The sequence below is a fragment of the Callithrix jacchus genome, chromosome 2, assembly GCF_049354715.1.
Source record: "Callithrix jacchus isolate 240 chromosome 2, calJac240_pri, whole genome shotgun sequence".
Taxonomy (NCBI): domain Eukaryota; kingdom Metazoa; phylum Chordata; class Mammalia; order Primates; family Cebidae; genus Callithrix; species Callithrix jacchus.
In genome coordinates, this window is record NC_133503.1 from 38,399,000 (window position 1) to 38,417,472 (window position 18,473).

General features: G+C 42.8%; 1 protein-coding gene across 6 annotated transcripts in view; it reads right to left on the bottom strand.

Moving 5' to 3' along the window:
* The window catches only part of NRG2 (neuregulin 2), a 197,834-nt gene extending 183,545 nt beyond the window's left edge, over positions 1–14,289 (bottom strand). For all 6 annotated transcript variants that reach the window (XM_035292177.3, XM_035292175.3, XM_035292176.3 and 3 more), the window contains exon 1: positions 13,393–14,289. In XM_035292177.3, coding sequence (XP_035148068.1) covers positions 13,393–14,074 — 682 coding nt within the window. In that variant the 5' untranslated portion in view covers positions 14,075–14,289. The remainder of the gene's footprint in view (positions 1–13,392) is intronic.
* Between the last annotated feature and the right edge of the window lie 4,184 nt (positions 14,290–18,473).

An 18,473-nucleotide genomic window follows, 5' to 3' on the forward strand; every position in this document is an offset into this window, starting at 1 on the left:
GGTCAAACTGTAATGTCCACAAATTCTTTGACCCTCCTTCCACCAAAAGGTGGCATGTAATTCTCCTCCCTTTGAATCTGGTCAGGTTTTAGTAACTGTCTTCTAACAAGCAGAATGTGGTGGACGTGATGCTATGTGACTTCTGAGGCCAGATCCTAAGAGACAATAGAGCTTTTACCTGGTCCTCTCTTGGGATGCTTATTCCTGGGCCTAGCCATGGTACAGCGAAGAAACTCAGGCAAGGTCCTTGGTCCTTGGTGCTCAGCCCCAGCTACACTCCCAGATGAAAACCAGCCAGAATCATCTGCTTGACATGTCAGAGAAGAAACTTTGAAATGACCTTGTCGCAACCACTGTCTGACTGTTCAGCCTCCATCTGACTAAAATACGTGAAAGATACTAAACCTCCTAGCTGAGCCCCTCAATTCCCAGGACTGAGAGATTATGACAAATAACTGTTGCTGTGTTAAGCTACTCCATTTTAGGGTGTTTTGCCATACAGCAATCGATAACTGCCATAGGCAGGTAGAAACTGGGACTCAAAAAAATTAAGGGTCTTTTCCCAAGTTCACACAGCAGTAAGGAACACAGTCACATACTCATCTGAATCCAAAGCCATTCATTCTCTTTCCACTAATGACAGACATGACAGTAATTGCAGCAGCTAGCCTGCATTGAATGTTTTCTATAGGAAGGCAATGTTCTCTAAGCACTTAATGTGAAGTAACTCACCAAATCTTCATCACAGTGCTATGAGGTAGCTATTATTGTGAGCCCCATAATATAGTTGGGAAACCTGAGGCACAACAAGGTTAATTAATTTTCCCCAGGTTATCCGGCTAGTAAGCCACAGAGTAAAGACCTGCCTTTAAAAGTCAGCTCCAGGCTGAGGCAGGAGAATTGCTTGAATCCGGGAGGCAGAGGTTGCAGTGAGCTGAGATTGCGCCACTGCACTCCAGCCTGGGTGACAAAGCAAGACTCTGTCTCAAAAAAAAAAAAAATCTCCAGTGTGCAGCCATAACCATTCACTCTAAACAGATGAAACCTTCAAGTCAGATTTCATAAATCGAGAGGAGAACCGAGGACAACCCATAAGGGACTGTACCCTCTACAAACTGGTCAAAAGAAGACATGGTCATGGAATGACCTGAGAAGGAAGGAAGGAGGGAAAGAAGTGTATTGGAAAAACACTGTGACAGCATTCCTGGAGGAACCCATGGCAGGATCCACAAACCAGCTTCAATTTTTAAGGCTGACTGGGTCAACTGCCAGTCAACCATAGGCTCCTCTCCCAAAGCCACACTGCTCGTAGCAAACTCCTCCGCAGAAAGTAATCTTTAAACCCTAGAATGGAGAGTGATGTCCATTGGATTACTCCCTGAGTCATGTGGACAGAGCAGCACTATCGATTGCCCTTTCCTCCTTCTTACAATGACAACACTATTCCCTACTCTGGAATGATTAGGCTGTTATTTAACTTCAGACATGAGAAACGTAAATTCTTATACTTAAAAAAAATATGATTCATGACCTTGACCCAGTGAAGCCCATCAAACCCACTGGTACTCTTCACCAACTCAATGTTTTCTTTTAGACAGAGCTCCTTAGGATGTACCAGTTTTAAGTAATCCCTTTACACATCTAATCTAAAACCAATGCCTTTAACTTTTTTACTTCTGTACAAATTCTGGTGTAAGGCAGACCATTCGCCAGAGGCCCTGAGGCTGCAACACCATGAAGGAGAAGTATAAAGCCCACATTGTGTGTGGGCACAGGTAGAAGCAGAGGCAAACCTGGCAGAGGTGAAAACAGCACTTCCAAGGGAACCAGTCTTAGCTCCAGCTCCCGTTTGCCCTCTCAGTCGGCTAAGTGTAAACCACACACAGTGGAAACCTGCTCAGATCATTTACACAATGAGAAACAAATATGGAAAGCTCCCTTCCGATCTGGGAGCCACCCATGTACTTCCCTTCAACTTACAAATTAGATTCTTTCCAGCGGAAAGACCTTTCTCCTTTTTTCTCAGAGGTGGTAGTGTCTGGCTTTGCCCAGAGTGTAATACTACCTGGCTCTACATCGTGGGATTTTCTTAGCATTGGCCTGAATCACCTGGGCTGAGCTCTGGATGTGCCATCTGAAAGGAATCTCTGTCAGCACTTGGCCAAGTCAACTTACTGTATATGTTACTAAGAGGCCAGTGAATGTTAGCAGCTTTTTTGGAGAAAGAATTCCTTTTGAAAATGAGACCTGGAAGTATGGAAAGTGGCTTCTGGAAAAAAAATTCCATGTTATGTCCAAAAGAACCTGACCTAAGTGAAACTCAGTCAGATTTACTGGATTTGGTTCTGCCTTCATCCTATCCCAGGCTTGTGCCTACCTTCCCATTAGGTCTGTCAGACCTAAAGTCTAAGGAAGAGTTGAAAATTTTATACTTGAAACTTCTGGAAATTTTCCTGATTCTTGACAATGGGGGCTGAAGAACGAATATGAAATTCAGAGAAGCACAATCAGCAGGCCTAAGTAGGAAGGAAGGAAGCCAGGTGGGATGAGTGGGGAGAGGTAAAGCCTCAGGTAAGAAAATGTCAGAAGTGAAACCCATATGAACAGACTATGAAAAAGAAAACCAGCCAGCAGTAAGCAGTCAGACAGGCTGCCTTTGGAAGTCCCAGAGTCCTTTAAAAGAAACTCTTCACTTACAGGCCTTGAATTTTCTCTGTAACAACTGGATCCTGCCATGGTCTGAGACTCCTTTCTTTCTTTTAAAAAATGTTTTCTTTTCACTATTTTTTTTCCCTAAAATCAAATCAACCAAAAACAATGCCAGAAAAGTTGCCCTGGATGTGGCCCTGCTGTTTTCTCTCATCCAGAGACAGAGATTCAAACGTGACAGATTATCTGCTTAATGACTACTTGGTCCATCCTGACTGGTAAATATATTGTCTCTCTGAAGTCATACAAAGTTACTCCGGAAAAGAGGCATCAACTGGGCAGTGCTTAAGAAATCCATCGCTGGTTTAAGCAAGTGGGGCAAGGTGCTGTATTGAGGTTATACCTATGGCCAAAGGCACCAGTGGAAGGGACTTAGAAGACTCAAGGATACTGAGTGCCAGAGCCTTCTGCAAGGTGGCGACCAACAGTCCTTGGGAACTTGGAGTGGAGGAGAAGCCCACACCCTACCCAATACTTCAGCCAAGCAGACATGGCAAAAATGCCTCATTTCAAGGGAATGGTGAAAGAATGGACATGCCAAAGGAGAAACATTAGAAGAAAGCATTGGGTTCCCACCACACCCCTTTCAAAACAAAAACCAATGATCAAAGGACCAGTACTGGACTCCAGAAGCCCCCAAACTGTCTACTAGGCAAAAAGGTGCAAACACTCCAAATTTGTGATCTCAGCTTCCTACAGAAAAAGCACCTGGTCATACCTCATACCTCTGAAGGTATTCAGTCTGAAGTATGAACAGGCCAGATTAAGAGTGCAGCTGGGCATTCCAGTGAGAGAGTAGAATAAGGAATATCCAAAAAGTTCAGGTGGAAAGTGAAACTGGTAAATTTTGCAGAATGCCAACTAACCAAAACACAGAAAAGAACACGAGCCAAAATATTGACATACATGAGGAAAACTACCCAGAGATAATTCTAAAACTCAATAAAGGAGGACCAAAAAAAAAAAAAACCAAAAAGAAAGAAACTATGGACTATTGAGGGAAAAAGAAAATAGAACTGAAATGTGACAAAGAAGCAAAATTCTGCTCTTATCAAAATTTCCAAAGGCACTTTCTATGGTTGTTTCTTAGCCTGGGCTGTCATTTGATGAATCTTGAAACATGTCTAAGACAAAAGTGGGCAGCAGACAAAGCAAATGGTCCCACTGCTCCCTTTTACTTGGCAATAGCCAGCAATCAAATATTATTAACTTTACCATATTTTAAGTTACTGCCCCCAAAGATCTTACACCCAAGTAAAAGAGATGAGATACTGGCCCATCAAAGGATAATTAGCAACAAATGGCATTAAATGATGTGTTATATAAATAATACAGGCCATAAATACTAAGACTTTAAGAATAAGACAAAGTAAAGACTACTTCTTGAGGTCAGGGGATTCATAGCCAGCCAAGGACCTGAGGGGTAATAATAACCAACAAATATTTAGAGGAAGAACCCCCAAATATGTTACTTTCTATGTTTTCATTTTCTATAAAATGAAGAGAGTGGTAGCACTTAATGGAATTGCTGTGGGTATTAAATGAGATAATGCATGTAAAACAATTAGCAGTCTTTGTCCTACAAACACTTAAAAATTTCATACTTTCATCTGGTTTCACATATCAATTATTTAAAATAAAAATAAAATCACACAAACTCAAAAAATGTCACCTGTTACATGATCACATCTCTATTCCTCTGACCTTGGAAGCCACCAGATACATTACAACTCATTACAGAAACAAGAAAAGAGAAAGGATGAATGATTCAGTGTGAACGCATCCCCAACCCTAGAAACCCCCAAATCAAAACAGGATGAGTCAGGGACGCTTCTTTGAAAATAAGGAAGCCTTCAGCCATTTTCCAGGGACTTACAGCAACTTCTGACAACAGTAAAAATGTAAGGGCCAAGCGCAGTGGTTCCCAGCACTTTGGGAGTCCGAGGCGGGTGGATCATGAGGTCAAGAGATCGAGATCATCCTGGCCAACATGGTTAAACCTTATCTCTCCTAAAACAAAAAAATTAGCTGGGCGTGGTGGTACACGCCTGTAGTCCCAGCTACTCAGGAGGCTGAGGCAGGAAAATCACTTGAACCCAAGAGGCAGAGGTTGCAGTGAGCCGAGATCACGCCACTCCACTCTAGCCTGGTGACAGATCAAGTCTCCATCTCAAAAATAAAAAAAAAACCAAAAAAAAAGTAAAAGTAACACAAGACCTACTGAACTTAATGAGCAAGGCTGGCAGGACTCCAGAACTTGGTTACCTTGCCAGTTTGATGAGATTTTAAAAGAGACACTATGGAGTATGGGTCTTAGTTCTCCCATTTGTGGAACAGAGAAAAACAATATCTATCTGCAGCCTTCTCAAAAAATTGATCAACACATACACCCATCAAGATCTGTAGGCTACTTGGGATTTCCACAGAATGAACATTCATATCCTGGGACTCGCATGGGTGTCTCTACAATGAGACCACACAAAGAACCCATTCTCTTCTCACCACCACTTCCACCAGATCCAGCCCAATAACTCTCAAGTTGAAACAAACAGGAACATCTGGGTGAAAAAGGGTTGTTCATGAAAATTTTTCCTGTCTTCCCCCAGTCTGCTTCTCGAACTTAATATTTTCATTTACCTAGTCTTCCTGCTCACATTGGTTAATAATTAACATTTTTCGAGTAAGTGATATGTTAATTATTTTACATGCATTATCACATTTAATACCCATAGCAATTCTATTAAGCGTTATCACTATCTTCATTTTATAGGAAACTAAGATGCAGAGAGTAACTTGCCCAATATCACTCAGCTGGAAAATGCAAAAGATGGTTTCTAAATCCAGGTCCATCTGACTGCAGAGCCCAAACTCTTAGTCATTACACTGTTTTGGGTCGACTTTTTTTTTTTTTTGGAAGGAAGGGCAGCTATGAAAAACTTTCAGCTGAAATCTTTAAAGGACTTTAATAGTCAAAGTCTGAATGTTTTCCTGCATGAAAAGAAGAAGGATGTCTGCTCTTACCACTACTATTTAACATTATACTTTGGCAGTCCCAGCCAGTGTAATAAGGCAAGAAAAAGAAACAAATGAAACACAGATTAGAAAGGGAAAAACAAATGTCTTCTTTTCATTGACAACAGAATTGTGTACATAGAAAATCCCAAGAAATATACAGAAATAAAGTTAATAGAACAAATAAGTGAATGTATTCAGGTCACAACATACGAAGTCAACATATGAAATAAAACAAAACAATGATATTTCTATATACTACAATGAGTAACTGAAAAATGAAACCTGAATAATACCCATTATAATAACATGAATAGCATAGCAAAAAACATGTAACTTCCAGATAAATTTAACAAAGTACATGCAAGACCCATTCACCGAACATTACTGAGTTACTTTTAACCTAAACCTTCAAATACTACTTACGTAATTAAGAATAATTCATCAGCCTAGCATTCAAGACTGATGAAAATATCACTCTAGGCTGGGCACGGTGGCTCACACCTGTAATCCCAGCACTTTGGGAGGTTGAGGTTGGCAGATCACTTGAGCTCAGGAGTTCAAGACCAGCCTGAGCAACATGACAAAACCCCATCTCTGCAAAGAAAGAAAGAAAGACAATATCACCCTATTCTACCTCTCTAGCCTCCTCACTCATTTTCCCTTTTCATTCTGGTTGGGTTTTTTTTTTTTTGGTTTGTTTGTTTTTATGTACCACAAACATGCCCCTCTACTACTGAGAATGCTGCTCTTACTGCATGAAATAGATTTAATCAATTGATTCATCTCTATCCCCAAACCACACTCTCGTCTCAACTATCTCTGACTATTGGAAACCCATCTCAAACTACTTCTCCAAGAAACTTTCTTTAATCTTCCAACCAGATATTGTCTTTCTTTCCTTTATGACTCTTCTCCTCCTCCCAAAAGCACTATGTTGGCTTATCCTATAGTGTTTATCATATTCTAAGTTAATTACTGTTAAATAATTGTAAGCTCGTTGACAAAGCCAACTGTATCGGATGCAGCTCCTTTAGAGTACCTTGTTCTTTACACAGAATATATATTTAAATATTTGTTGAAGCAAACATTTAAAAAAGATTAAATTAAAAGAAAGCTCTTTCTGTAATAAAACTTTTGGGATACCAAATTGCATCACTGTCACAATAGAATTCATGATGTCCTGGCTTTTGCATGGGCTAGACCAGGTATTTAGCCATGTTGTGACCTTCCTCTCATTCACTTCTGAGGAATGTTAATTCAGCTTGGCTTCTGTTAGTTGGATCAATATCAAGATCAAGACCAAGTAAAACATCCCAGCATAAAGGACAAAGATCCTCAGTCTTTATATAACAGATCAGGGAAAGAAGGTGTAAGAGAGCCAGTGTCCTCAGCACAGGGCAGGAAATTGTGAATGTTAAATAGAAACACTATGGATTCTGTTTCTGGAGAGAGAAAAAAAAGTAACCTGACCATCACATCTTGGAGGTCTGTGTTGCTAGCAGAATACAGAAATCTTCTACAGTACCTGTGCCTCTGCCGCTCTAGAAACATCTGCAAGGGTAAATGAAACGTTAACCACCAGTCCTGCCCCACACCCAGGAGGCCAGCAGCACAATCAGGTCCTGAACAGAAGCACAGAGCAGAGCTGACAGGCTCCGGAAACATCAGGCCTCTCTCCCAGAGAAGATCCCTGGAGAGGCCATTTGGATCTTACTGCATGTACAAAGTGGGAAGGGAATGTTACTGTAGAACGGAGCTCATATGCCACACTCTCCCAACTAGCCAGAGAAGGAAGTCTCCTTAACTTAACTTCATTTCATAACTATCAAAAGCATCATAGCTAATTAGCAGCAACTAATCACACTCCATAAGTGCAAATTTGTCTTTTGGCCCCAGATTGGCAAAAGTTTCCCAGCTCTTTGCCTGGGTACAACATGTCCTTTCATGTCATCCTAATACCTTTTAATCATCCTCTATATGTGCTTCAGTTCTTACAACTCGACATGGAGCTCTAGCTCAGCAAGATTCATCTGTAGGTATTACTGTTTTTAAAGAAGTCTACTTTAATTAAATATAAAAGTTATTGTTCAAACTTGTCGTAATTTAGCGCTTCTGCAGATTAATTCATCTAATTTCCCTAGTTTCCTAAAGAGTTCCCTGTATCATCTCCTGACATTCATAAACTGAACTTATTTCTATGTACAAATTCCAAAAAGTAAGTGGGAGGAGAGGGTTACTTTGCAAGAAATAAGTAAGACAAAAATCCCCATACCATATACACCCATCCATCCAAACACAAAATTTTGGGGGAAATTTCTTTTACCTTTAGTGCAAGTTATACTAACAGCACTTCAGACCTTGCAAAGAAAGATTTAAGAACAAGTTGTTGGAAACTGCGTTGGGGAAACCTCAATGATACTGATATCACCATTTCTTTCCCAAATTTTCAAAATTGCCAAATACCACTAAGCAAACAGGGTTTAGAGGTTTAAGACTTCCTGCTGTTTTGATATTTGCATATTTACTTTTTTTTCCTATGTATCCAAATGGCAATTCCCTGATCCTCTGAAATTTTAATACTATGTTCAAATCAGTTACCTTAAGCATACTTCAGAACAGTATTCAGGTGGCTAAATTCCCTGGAACTGTACCAGATGTGCATGAATATGGTCAAAATCAAACTATTCATTGGCAACTGGGGTGTCTGGCTTCTGAATGAAAATCAAAGCAATCATGCACTGTGGAGTTTTCTCTTTTTACCTGTGAACTCTTGTGATCTCCCACATGGACACTACTGTGAGATCACCAAGCGTGTGAAACAATAAGAATTGCTGTATGGGTTGAGATGTAGCCCTAAATCTCCGTGATAACCCTTTGGATCTCTCCTTTAAGCATCCCAATTAAGACTTACAAAACTTATTGTAACTGAAAACTTAATGGCAAAGTATCTGAAAAATAAGTTGGTATTTTCATTCCTGACTCTAGAATTACATTTGTGAGGTAGAAAAGAGGATCCTCTAACTAATACTTGAGATAGAGAAGAACTCAGAGAACTAGGCAGATAAGATCATGGGCTAGGTTAAGAAAATATGCATAACCTGGGAAGAATTTACCAGAAAATTGGCTTAATGGCAAAATTAGCATTCTCCATCTGAGGTAAAAAAAATGAGACCGCTTTGAAAAACATTGTGTTTTTAGAGAAACACACGTTTCAAGAATAAGTTATTCTTGAATATTTTGCCACAGAGCCTTAAAGCTGGGTAGCTGAGAACAGGGGTTAAAAAGGAAACTTTTCATCATTTATTTTTATGTATTTTCTGAATTTTGAGCCATATAAATAATTTATATTTATATAATTTATATGTATATATGTGTGTATATATACATATAAATATATGTATATGTATAATTTATGTTTATATAATTTATATGGCTCAAAATTCAGAAAATAAAAAAATAAATATAATTTTATAAAGAAAAAAACTAATTGATATTAGGAAATAAAATTAAAATGTCCTAGATAAAAGAGGATAGTAAAGGGGAAGCGCACTTGCTTTGATTAGGGGCTGAGAGGAAGTTAGTCACCTAGACTGTTAATATACCACCATCCCTAGCTCCCAAACTGTTTGTTAATTCTAACTGATGGTTGCTTTATTTTTGTTTAAATTTGGGGGTGGGCAAGTAGTAATCTACCTTCCAAAAGAGAAAAATAAGAGGGTCTTTTCCAGCAAGATCTTTATTCTCCACCACTCAAATCCCATTAACACTAATCAGCACAATGATTAACCACATTGTGGTTAAGTACTCTACTTGATAATGATTCTTTTGGAAAAAAGGTTCCCATAGCGACAGGTAAAAGCTATCATCAAACTCAGCTTTTCAGCACAGGACTTGATGTCATAGGTCAGAGAGTTAAGATTATTTTAGTATTAATCTGGAGGCTTTCTTTAACTTCACTTGACTTTATCCATTCAAATGACACTGATGGAGAGTCCTTCTGTAAACCAGACAAAGTAGGAAACACTGGGGGCAGGAGAGCTAGGAGAAAGAAGACCTCAAAGATAAGATATTGTTCCTGCCCCAAGAATTGCAGTCTTCTGAGGAAAGCAGCCACTACAAGAAATAATGACATTATGGTGGTAATTCAATCCTTAAATCTACAGCCATGTCTTGTCCTCATCACTGGAACTGGTCAGTTTCTAATCTAGTTTCACTTTCCCATCTTCAAGCTGCAGCACAGCTGGGTTTCCAGCTGGCTGGGGAAGAAAAGATTCTTTAAATAAACAGCATTTTAAAAATATGCAGTCGCTTTTGCTCTACTGAATTTTGTGAAACACCTTTCTCTAATATGTGAATCCGGGTGCCAAATTAATTTAAAACTATCCTAAAGAATGTAAAATCTCCCAGGAATACACCTTTCCTTGTTCAACTACAAAGTACCTGTACACTGGAAAACTGCTAATCAGGAAGTCCCAAAGAAAGAAATAATCTTTATTTTTTGTGCTATTTACTGCATCTATTCAACAAGGAAACTGCTTAAAAACATGAATACAAGAAAACAACAAGATAGGGTGTAATTATACCAAAATATATGCAACCATCTTTTAAAATGCAGGACTATTTGCAGAACAGGATGCTTTTATAACATTGTACAGAGTTGCTAATCCCTGCAAGGCCTTTCTAACTCTTTTTCCTCGCCTTTCCACAGAAGGCACAGAAAACACCTCCCTCCAGATATGCAATCTTCTAAGAAATGCAAAGATTTTACTCAACTCTATCACCAGATGTACTCTCTCTGGATAAATGATACACATTAAATATGTAAAAATACCACTCTAGCAGGTCTTGCTATTGCAACAAGACCCGTCTACCATTCCCCACCTTAGATCATAGACTTCAAGTCAACATTTCACAGTGGAAATTAGCCATTTATGAGGACTGTTTAAAAGAGGTCCAGTGTGACCCCCACATTGATGCTCCTGAGGCCAATTTTTAAACACAGTATTATCCCTCCCTATGACGCCTCCGCTTAACAAAAACCCACAAGCTTTCTAGATGACCTCCCAGGGAACCACACCTCTCAGAACCTACACACACTCAGAGCTGAAACTAGCTAAACAAAGCAACAATGCAACCTCAGTTGCTCAATATAACGGCCACGACGACAGTTTCCAAGTGCCAGTTTCCCTATTTTGCAATGGGCAAATCTGCTCCAAGGAGAAAACGTTCCCAATGACCCTGTGGCCCAGAGGGCTTTCTTTAGAATAGAAAACAGAAAATGAATTTGTTAGTTATTTCCTGCTGAGCACAAGGACAGTGTTGTGGTTAGCTCGGATGATTTTGTTTCCTTATTTGATATACCATTACCTGTACGTGTTTTCTTTAACCACATCGTAGAAAATAAGAAAATCCAGTTTATGCTCTTCTGTCACATTAGCACCAATTCCACAAGTCTCACAAATATGTCCTTTAATTTCTAATCCCCTTATATAAGGCTCCCAAAATGGTACCTGTTTATGCACTTTGCTTTGAATATCAATTCAAAGCAATTTTTTTGCATTCTGAAATGTTTGCTGCCCTACACATTCCTGATTCTTGATAATTTGTGATATGTGAGGGCCCTTCTGTTACTAATGATTGCCGTTCTAAATGTATCTTTTTAAGAACTCTACTACACATGCTATTTTGATAATATGAGATGATTATAACCTAGAAACAAACCTTTTCTTATCCTCAAATCTTTCATGATTTCTGCATTCAACTGTTAAGCTATTAAATACTCACTAGAACAAACAACGTGTTAATTGATAAGGTGTATTGTGTTGGGGGAAGGAAAAAGTAGGAGGAGGGAGACAAGGGAGGAGAGAAGCCAGTTACTCTCCGGGGTTATCTGACAAAGACCATCAAGTCCTAGGGATTACGTGGAGATGTACACTGTGCAAATGCAGGAGCAACTCATCAACAACCAAACAGAAGCTGTCCTTGGACAAGGTTCAGTAAATATTTTTACTCTCTATTTTCCAATGTGCAATACTGTTTCACAGCTCCCTGAGGGATCTCAGATAAAATACTTAATAGAATAAAAAATTAGAAATTCTTAGCTGGTCTCTACTTGTCATCATAAAACATTTCAGAACATAAAACCAGTATTAAAAAGCCGTCAATTATATTCCTAAGGATAATGTCAGAGTGATAAACTGCTGTTATCCCCCAAAGTTTTCCCCACCTTATTAAGACATTGCCAAGATTCTTCTCATTACAGTGATCACAATTTAACATAGTTAGTGTCTAGATATACTCCCACAACTAAGCTCCTAAAATTTGCCTCCTGAAGGGGTCGGGGGAGGAAAGCTTCCAAAAGTCATAGGTATTAATCTAGAAAGATGAGGGCAGCAAAACTTATTATAAGCTGTTACACATATTTTGCTACTCAAACAAAGCCTGTCTACACTACCCAGAATCAGTTGGTAAACTGGTAAACATACCAACTTCTACGAGAGTACAGGACGTCTATCATAATTCAGCAATTACACAGTCCAGCAAGTCAAACTGCATGCCAACAAATTCAGCTTGAGTTGGGACAAAACGAAACCCCAATGTGAGTAAGCACAAGACAGGCTTACACCAAATACTCCAGTGTGGGACAATTCGGTTTGAAATATCTTACTAAGAAGTAAGTACTGGATTCAGGGACAAGAAGAAAAAGCTCTTAGACTGACATTTCTTTGACTTCTAACTTGGGAGACTTCCATTCCCAGCTGCACAGATCGACAGATTTCAGTGTTTTGTCTCTAATCACCTGCATTCCTGTGCAGCATCTAACATCATGAAGATAAGAGATGCAGTCAAATACATCCGGCGAGTAAGACGTTAGAGCTGAACTTAAAGCATTCAGCAGAAGTAAGTTATCCTCTTTCACCATCATCATAATCAACAGACCTTGTAATATCCCCCAGAAACAGCCAAAAAAAAAAAAAAAAAGGGGGGTGTCTGCTTGCTAGTCTTAAGAAAAGGCTGTGCTACCTGCTTAGCAAAGACACGCAATCACGATGGAGAAAAAAACCGGAGCCACATGGAGGACGGAAAACAGTAGCAGAAAAAGTCCAACTCTGCCTGCGCCAGCGGTGTGGATGAGCAGAGCAACCAGCCCAGGAGAGGAAGGAGGGGGCGGGGGCGATCATTCCCTAGGAGAACTTGTAAGCGGAGGCCTTCACAGCCTGGGAGTCTGCCCAGCTGCTCCTGCAGACCCTGCCAGCCTGGGCACGGCAGGCCCGCGGGAGCAGAGTGGGCAAGGCCTCCGAGGGTCACTCCTGACTCACTGAGCCTCAGGCCGGCACTGCCAGGACCTCTCCGTCTTTCCTTCCGCTACTGGGCTATGATGGCAGCTTTCCAGCTCCACATGCCATACATCAGCCGCAGATCCCCGCTGGCACAAGCCAGCGCCTCCCTCCGCCCCCCGCCCCTGGCACACTTTGAGCCTGATCCTCCTTCTCCCCAACCCCAACCCCCTCACCCACCCGTGCCAGGCGCCCTGCCCAGGGGCGGCCCCACCCCCCAGAGCCCGGACGCTACCAGGCCCAGGCACCTGCAGCACCTCCCCGCCCCACCCCCATTCTCCACCACCTCGCCCCTCCCCCCTTTCTCCAGCAGAGGGAGGGGGCGACTCACCGCAATCAGTGCACAGGATCTTGCCCACCTCTTTCTTGAGATTTTTGCCGTTGGTGTCGAGGGGGGCAAAGGCCGTCTTAAAGACTAAGGGCTGTTCCGTGGGCTCCAGGAAAAAGATGTAGCGCTGGTTCCTTTCGAGCGGCGCACAAGAGCCCACGCTGATCACCTGCTCGCGCTGCAGCCCCCCGCTCCGGAGCGGCCACTTGTCCAGCACCTTCACCAGCGCCACCCGACCCGAGGCGGGCGGCTCTCGGGTGCTGTTGGAGCTGGAGCCGCCGGCTGGGGCTAGCCCCTGTACCTTGCCCTCCACCACCACGGGTGTCTTGTACGCCTGGTCCTGCACCGACTTGAGGCTGGGCGAGTAGCAGGCGAGCGACACACCGAAGAGGAGCATGGAGAAGCCGGGGGCCGGGTCGCGCCTCATGCCGCCGGCGGCTGCGGCTCGCGAACGGGCGGCGGCTCTCCGGGCTGCGGGGCTGCGGGGCTGCGGCTGTTGCTGCGGCCGCGGCTCTAGGGGCGCAGCGGGACGGGAGATGCTGTTGTTGCTGCTGCTCCTGCTGCTGCTGCCGCTCTCGCTGCTGCTGCTGCTCCTCTCGCTGCTGCTGCTGCTGTCGCTGTAGCTGCTGCACCGAGCCTTCTCCAGTGGCGGCGGCGGCAGCGCTGAGCAGCAAACCTGCCGCATCTGGCCAGGCCATTTGGGGGGCTCCGCCGCTCAGCCGCCGCCGCCTTGGGAGGGGAAACAGAGCCCGCTGGAAAACCGGAAACAGCGTAACGTTAGCGCCTCTTAGCCCTCCACCGGCAGCCCGGGGAGGTGGCCCAGCTAGGGCAGGGGGCAGGCGGCAAGCGGGCCGCGACGCGCAGCGCGGCGCGGCGCAGCGCAGCGCTCCCACCCTGTGCGCCAGGACCTGGAGGAGGATGCGGAGGATGGGACGCCCGCCCACTTGCTCTCTCGCGCCCCCTCTGCCCCCGGACCGAGTGGGGAGCGCGGCTTCTGCAGGGGAAGCTTGGGACTGCACTGCTTTAATGCCTGCCTTCAGCCCGCAGGGGCGCGGGAGGAATCGTGCCACCCTTTGCTCTCGGGATTTATCGGCATGACAGTGGGGGTGGTGCGTGAGGAGAAGGCGGAGAAGAGATAACGGGCTCCTGGCACCATCCTATGAACGTGTGAATGGGACTCAGGGCGTGCCCCCTGCCTTTGGCCATCAGCTGTAGGAGCCAGAGAGGTTGCCATGGCCAGGGTGGCCAGCCAGCCTCTCGCCTCCTGGGCTGTCCTCTTTCCTAGGAGGACCCTGGAGCCCAGCCCCTAAACGATACCACGTGCTCGGTCCTGCCACCGCCTGGTGAGCGCTGGATATTCGACTTGTCGGGGAGGATCCCAGCCCCGTCATTTTGGAAAGAGTTGGGCTACAAGGTGTCTTGTCTCAGCGTTGAGGACACCGAAGCAGAGGTGGTGGTTGAGAAAGGGTCGAGTCCCCAACACTCTGGGCATTCTTCAGCAGCCACGTGGGGATCTGGCTGAGCACTGTACAACCTTATCTTTTAAAAATCTGCTAAGAGAGGTGGAGGAGCTTCTTGGGAGCCAATAGAGAGCCAGAACCTGTCAGGGCAGAGGCTGCTTCATAAAAAAAGGTTTTCTTTTTTCAGGGTTGTTGCTCGCAAGAGGCAGAAGAGTTTGCTGCACTGGAGCCAGCATCTGATTTAAAACACACACACACACACACACACACACACACACGTAAGTCCATAGTTCATTTGCATATCAATGAGGGTCCAGGGAGTTTTCAACATCCAGCTTTTAACCTTGAAGGATGTGGAGCTCAGAAATGCCAGTGAGATCTTGGGGAATTTTATACCTGACTGGGCCTCACAGGAAACTGGTCCAAGGATGACTGACTTAGGCTAGGACTGCTATTCTGGAAAGGAAGGAGAGAGCTACACCTTTCCTCCTGGCTGTCTAAGAGACATCTTAAACTCAATATAACCAAAGCCAACATCATTATTTCTTCCACTTCACTCCAAATTCCCTATAATTATTAATGCCACTGTTTTATTCTTTTATACTATATCAATCCATTACAATAAGTCCCTTCATCTCATCTTTTATTCTTCCTCATCCAATTAATCACCTAGGCCTTTGGCTCTACCTTTTAAAATAATCTCCAATTTATCTACTTCCTCTCCAACTCGCTGCAAATACCTTCAGTCCAAGTCCCCATCATCTCTCACCTGAACAACTTCGAAGCCTCCTAACTGGTCTTCACTCCTTTCACCTCATCACCTACCTCCAGTCTTAATAATGCCAGAGTGATCTTTCTAAAAATAAAATATAATTTGGCCATACTACTGCTTTCAGAAGTAAAGTCCAAACTCCTCAGCAAGGCTCTTCATGGGCTCTCTTTGCCTAGCCAGCTTCATATCCTGAGAGCCAACCCCCTACCCTAGCAATCCTTAGCACCTCATGCTGTTTCTCAGTGTGCTTCTGCACATGATGTCGCTTGTATCCAGAAAGCCTCAACTCCACCTTGTCCACTTGCAAAACTATTCTTTTCCCATGGCCCAGCTCAGCATTATACCTCGTTCCATTCCCCCTTCCTAAATATTCACCTCTACTCCCACCAACATACACATACATGATGGAATATGGAATTAATCCCTTCCTCCTCTGTGTTGCCATGAGCCTCACACATAGTATTACTATTGGGATACTGGCCCATACTGTATTTCAAGCAGCCGCTTAACGGGTCTGCATCTCCCATCAGATGCTGAGATGGTCTCTGAGGAGATAGCATTTAAACTGAGACTAGAAGGATGAGGAGGATGTGGATTATGTGAGATAATGTGTAAAGTGCTTAGAACAATGTCTGGTGCACAGTAAGGGCCAAAATTAACTTGAATATTATTAATATTTTACTTATACTGGTGGTTCCCAATCTAAGAGCTGAGAATCTCTAAGTGGTCTTTATCTTCTGTATATTAAAAATATTCACTATGATTTTCTGCATATTAAAAAATGCAGCTAGACAAGGTGGCTCATGCCTGTAATCCCAGCACTTTGGGAGGCTGAGGAGGGTGGATCACTTGAGGTCAGGAGTTCAAGACTACCCTGCCAACATACTGAAACACCATCTTTACTACCAAAAAAAAAAAAAAAAATAGCCAGTCATGGTGGCACACACCTGTAATCCCAGCTACTTGGGAGGCTGAGGCAGGAGAATTGCTGAATCCAGGAGGCAGAGGTTGTAGTGAGCTTCGTGACACTGCACTCCAACCTGGGCAACAGAGCACTATCTCAAAAAAAAAAAAAAAAAGCAATATAATTTTTCAATAGTACATGTCATGAAGAATAAATATATGATTTTCCTGTCTCTTACGTATTTTTTTTTTTTTTGAGAGGGAGTCAATCACTGTCACCCAGGCTTGAGTGCAGTGGTGTGACGTTGGCTCATTGTGACCTCCGCCTCCTGGGTTCAAGCGATTCTCCTGCCTAAGCCTCCCAAGTAGCTGGAACTACAGGCATGCACCACCACGCCCAGCTAATTTTCATATTTTTTGTGGAGACAGGGTTTTGCCATGTTGGACAGAGTGGTCTCAAACTCTTGACCTCAAGTGATCTGCCCGCCTCGGCCTCCCAAAGTGCTTGGATTACAGGCGTGAGCCACCAAGCCCGGCATCTCCTTTTCTTTTGAGACAGGGTCTGGCTCTGTTGCCCAGGCTGGAGTGCAGTGTGGCTGTAACGGACCCCAGTGCACCCTCAACCTCCTGGGTTCAAGCGATCCTCTTGAGTATCGGGGACTATGGGCACCTGCCACCACATCCAGCTAGTTTTGTTTTGTTTTGTTTTTTTGGTAGAGATAGGGTCTCACTATGTTGCCCAGACTGGTCTCAAACTCCTGGGATCAAGTGATCCTCCTGCCTTGGCCTCCCAAAGTGCTGGGATTTCAGGTGTGAACCACCATACCTGCCCCCTGCCTTTAAAAAAACAAAAACATATCCATGTTAAAATAAAAGTATAACAAGATATTAAGTGAAAAAAAAATCAAAGTGAAGAAGAGTGGTAAGAAGCTACCATTTTGTCTTTTTTAAAGGGAAAATATGTAAATGTTTGTAGTCCAGAGTTATTTTTGAAAAGATACAGCAGAAATGAAATAATAGGCGTCTCTGAAGAAAGGCAGTGTGTGAATGAGGGATGAAGTGAAAGAAGGATACTTTCATGGTATTCCCTTTTGTACCTTGTGAGCTTTATATCAAGTTCATGTACTATCTATTCATAAAACATTTTTAAGAGGGGACCTTTGTTAATGTTGCTGAATTTTTATCATGTGTTTTTCTCAATCAAAGCCTACTTAAAGTAGAACTACTATTATACTGAATCCTATATATAGAGAGAATATTCTATGTAATAGGATCTACTATTACATGGGGCAAAACTCTCTTTATCTTAAAATGAGATTTTTATGCTAAAAAGCACTGTGACTTATTTTGCTATAACTCTATCATGTACAAATAAACTTAGAATGCTGAGATGAATTTTGAGATCCCAACAGATTACCAGAATTCCTGTAGCCACAGAAAGTTGGGGGTTAGTCAGAGTTTTCTAAGGGGAAGAAAGGGCCAGGCACGGTGGCTTACACCTGAAATCCCAGCTCTTAGGGAGACAAAGGTGGGAGAATAGCTTGAGCCCAAGAATTCAAGACCTGCCTGGACAATAGAGCGAGATCCTGTTCTCTACAAAAATGGGGGAAAAAAATCAAACAGATAAAGGGAAGAAAAGTACCTGTCCAGATTTCCTCAAGGTGTGATGTATATGAGGATAAGCTTTCTGAAATTGGTCCTAGCCATTTAGGGTATTTGGTTTCCTAGAAGCACAGCTCAAATTTATACTGGCTTTTTCCTGAAGTTCACAGTGAATTAGTACGTATGACTTAAAAAATAAGACCTAGTATTCCAAACCTGCTAACTGTGCACTGCAATTCAATAACTGATAATAAAAATAATAATAGTGATTGTCTATCAGTGGCTTGTTGTTGGAAGCCTTGTGTTTATTATTTCTGCGTCTTATCTAGTTTGAATTTTAGAAACTG